This window comes from Frankliniella occidentalis, unplaced genomic scaffold, assembly GCF_000697945.3.
Source record: "Frankliniella occidentalis isolate FOCC.00 unplaced genomic scaffold, Focc_3.1 Scaffold274, whole genome shotgun sequence".
NCBI classification, from domain to species: Eukaryota; Metazoa; Arthropoda; class Insecta; order Thysanoptera; family Thripidae; genus Frankliniella; species Frankliniella occidentalis.
In genome coordinates this window covers 176,980-180,515 of record NW_026267400.1, presented here as the reverse complement: position 1 = coordinate 180,515, position 3,536 = coordinate 176,980, and the positions used below count along the sequence as shown (strand labels likewise).

Here is a 3,536-nt window from a genome sequence, read left to right as displayed (position 1 = left end):
GATCTGATTGGTCGCCGAATCGTGACGTCACCATTTGTCCTCCCGCCCGTAGTTCAATATATGGCTCGTGTGCCAGTCTCAATATTATGTGCTGTAACACACACACACACTATAAAAATATCCTCGGTATTTTGTCTTAGCCCCTCTCAGCATCTATAAATGACGATACTTTTACTCAGATGCCGAGCAGATCGAAAGATGCGGACGGATTACAAACAGCCCTCACCTCACTCCCGTACGATCAGCTGAGAGGCCGAGCAGTGGCCATCTTGGATGTGACGTTATGGGCGCCCGTAATCCGTCCGCATCTTTCGACTAGCTCGGCATCTGAGTAAAAGTATCGTCATTTACCGATGCTGAGGGGTGCTAAGACAAAATACCGAGGATATTTTTATTCTGTGTTTGTCACAACACATAATATTGAGACGGGCACACGAGCCGTAATTTGAACTACGGGCGGGAGGACAAATGGTGACGTCACGATTCGGCGACCAATCAGATCGCGAGGGGTCTACTGGCACTACCTACTGTACTAAGTACCTTGGGCGCGGGCGCTAGCCTGCTGCTTTCGGTAGCGCCGGCGCGGGCGTTACTTGCAGTTGACGCTGAAAAGGCTGCGAGCGGAGCACCGCGCTGCCGCTGCCCGGTGTGTTTTCGCTGACATGATCATCGTAACCCACCTACTGATCATGGGACCCCATTGGTGGGGCTCAATGAATATAATGCAGGTTCACAATATTTTATCCCCAGCTCACAAATGGTTTGATTGAGATAAATAATTTCTTAAGCATGTTGTATCTAAGAGACGCAGCTCCTGCCTGAGCCTATGGTCCAGCTGCCACCTAACACTATAGGGGAAGGAAGGCCTAAGACAAAAAAGTGATCATGGTACCCCGCTCTCCCTTAAATCGTGAAAGAAGAGCCCTCTGGGCTAGAATGTCGTCCGTTTGGCTTTCACTGATTACTTACAAAATGAAATATTTTTACCAACTTAACTCGTAAGTACACAGAAAGGACAACTTTTTAGAGTAGTTTCCGTGGACTTTTAGTGTACTTTGATATTCACCTACGAGCTGATATTTTAAGTGCAAATATTGTACACAATAGTGCTTAAAATAAGTTACCCATGAGTTCTTTTAAAAGTTGACAGAACTGTGCACTTCACAGTACATTTTAATACTACTTTCAATCCACTTTGTATGTATTTTAACGGCAAACATCACAGTACAGTTTGGACTTAGTTACTTGCATTAGTGAAAGTTATCGTTTTCTTACATCTCAAATTCTCTTATTCCATTGGAAAAAAAGAAGTGGGTCCTGCTCCCAGAGTGGGCGTACTTGTTACACCCGCAGACATCAGCAATCGTACATATACCATTCCGGTAAAGCTGAAATGCACAAAAAATGCGAGGAACAAGAAAACGAAAGCCGTCGTGTGGGGCATGGATGTCATGGTCCGCATTCTTGTTCTTTTCAGCTTCACCAGAGTGCTTTATCCTGTAAGGCACAGATACCTCCGTAGGGTGGGCGGCATTGGGAACCTCTCAGCGAGCGCTCGGATTTCGCCCGTACGATCCAAGCGCTGCCACAAGCTGCAACCGCAACAGCCCGCCAAACAACGGGCACCTCCGCCACCCTAAACCAGCACGATGCATGACGCTCAGAGCGCACTCCCGTCTCCGAACCCGTCCTGCAGCACCTCACCCCTCCACCGCGCAGTGCTCTGTGCCCCCCCCCCCCCCCTTCGCGGAGCGAGGTGACCAGAGAGTGCCCACCCTACGCAGGTCCCTGGCAAGGCACCTCAAGCCACGGTCCGTAAAATGCGCTCCTTGACATGCCGCTCCGAGCCACGGACAGTCTGTCGCCGGCGAAGCAGATAGGGACGAAGACAGCAAAGATCAGTGGCGCATTGAGAAGAGCAAACGCGTCGGCCTCTGTTCCGCGGGTAGCTAGCTGGTGGATATTCAACTTGTTCAGTGCACGGCTAAGAGAATAGCGTGTCAGCCATCTGACTTGGAAATAGTACTGACCTCTACGGTGCTCAACAGCGGAAGCACGACGCTGACCACAAGCAGGTGGGGCAGAACGTCCGCGAAGGTGTCGTCTAGGCGGAGCAGCACGTCCAGCACGCCTTGCAGAAGTGCATATGTGATTCGTGAGCAATGCCCTTGCTGCTCAGAAAACACAGATGAGAATCACGCTCTGGCTCCATCCAGTCCCACACAAGCACCATGGGGGCCCGTCCTCCACCGGACAAAGTACCATCCAGCTTTTCCTCTGATGTGGTCCTTCGGTCCACTAACAAGGGAACCCCATCAAGCGATCAAGTGTAAACTTCCGATTTTCCAACAATTTCCGTTTTTCATTCTGCTTTGGGAAATTGTTGGTATAAATGTGTCATCGAAGGACACATCATTTTTGGGGGGCTCAAATTCATATTTACACTGTAGAAAATGTTGGGAACCAATACCAAACTAAGCGTTTTTACACTAACAGGCTTCTTTGAAGCTGACGGGCGAAGGTCACACTAAGAGAAAATCTGCGTGGGCACTATACGTCCAACGCTAGAGGGAAGGTTGGTATGCCACATCATCACTGTTATTCAAATCCTGTGACGTCCCATACTATATAATGTAAATTGTGTCACGTTGCTTAGAATGTGACATATACCTGCATCGCTCTGCTCTCCACGGGCTCAGTGCATGGTATAACATGGTCACGTTATAACGAATGTGACATGGTATTCTATATAATGTGACAGAATTCATATTGTATGGAATGTGACGTTTTAGTGTTTGAATAACAGTGATAACGCTGAGAAAAATACCGTCGTAAATTTACATTATATTTTGTAAATAACATTGACAAAATATGTTGTAATTCACAGCTTTGAGGGATTCACTACTTGGTGTTTTCGTGCTGGGTTTAGTATTTCACTGCCCGCCCTGACATCTATTATCGGCATTTTAGCTGTCTAGCCTAACCAGTCGGATGTAATAAAATACAAACTACGATGCGATTTTGTGCCCTGACCTCGCATTGGACCACGCATCTGATGAACCTATTTCGGATCAGATTTTCGTATTCCCGCCTTGTACCAACAAAGCACACACTGTTAAAAAAGTTGTGAAATTTCACATCAAAATCAGTTGTAAAATTGCAAACGTGGTTGGGAAATTTCATAACATTGTCAATTTTGCAATTAGTTATTAAAATTCATAACAGTTTTCTGAAAATTCAAATCTGTCTTCTGAAAATTAGGTAACATTTGTAATTTTACAATTCGCGATTGTAAAATTGTGATCACTCTATCGGAAATGTGAGATTTGATTGTAATTTTCCGATTGCAGTTTGTAATTTTGCGAAGTAAAACCAAATGAAACAGGGCCTGCACAAGTCCTCCATCAGGTTTACTACAGTACAACGAACCTCCACACCTATAAGCCCGTTGTGACTTTGGACTTTCATGCGACGAAACAGCAACTGTACTTTAAAGAACTGACGCCAGATGGCGTTGTGGTCAGCGCGTCTCTTCC

At 46.4% G+C, this 3,536-nt stretch overlaps 1 protein-coding gene across 1 annotated transcript in view; it reads right to left on the bottom strand.

The window, feature by feature from the left end:
• Positions 1-3,536, bottom strand: part of LOC127750862 (uncharacterized) — a 33,846-nt gene that overhangs the window by 13,435 nt on the left and 16,875 nt on the right. Inside the window, exons 4-5 of the mRNA XM_052273469.1 lie at positions 2,031-2,171; positions 1,801-1,953 (exon numbers count right to left, since the gene is read on the bottom strand). Coding sequence (XP_052129429.1) covers positions 1,801-1,953; positions 2,031-2,171 — 294 coding nt within the window. The remainder of the gene's footprint in view (positions 1-1,800; positions 1,954-2,030; positions 2,172-3,536) is intronic.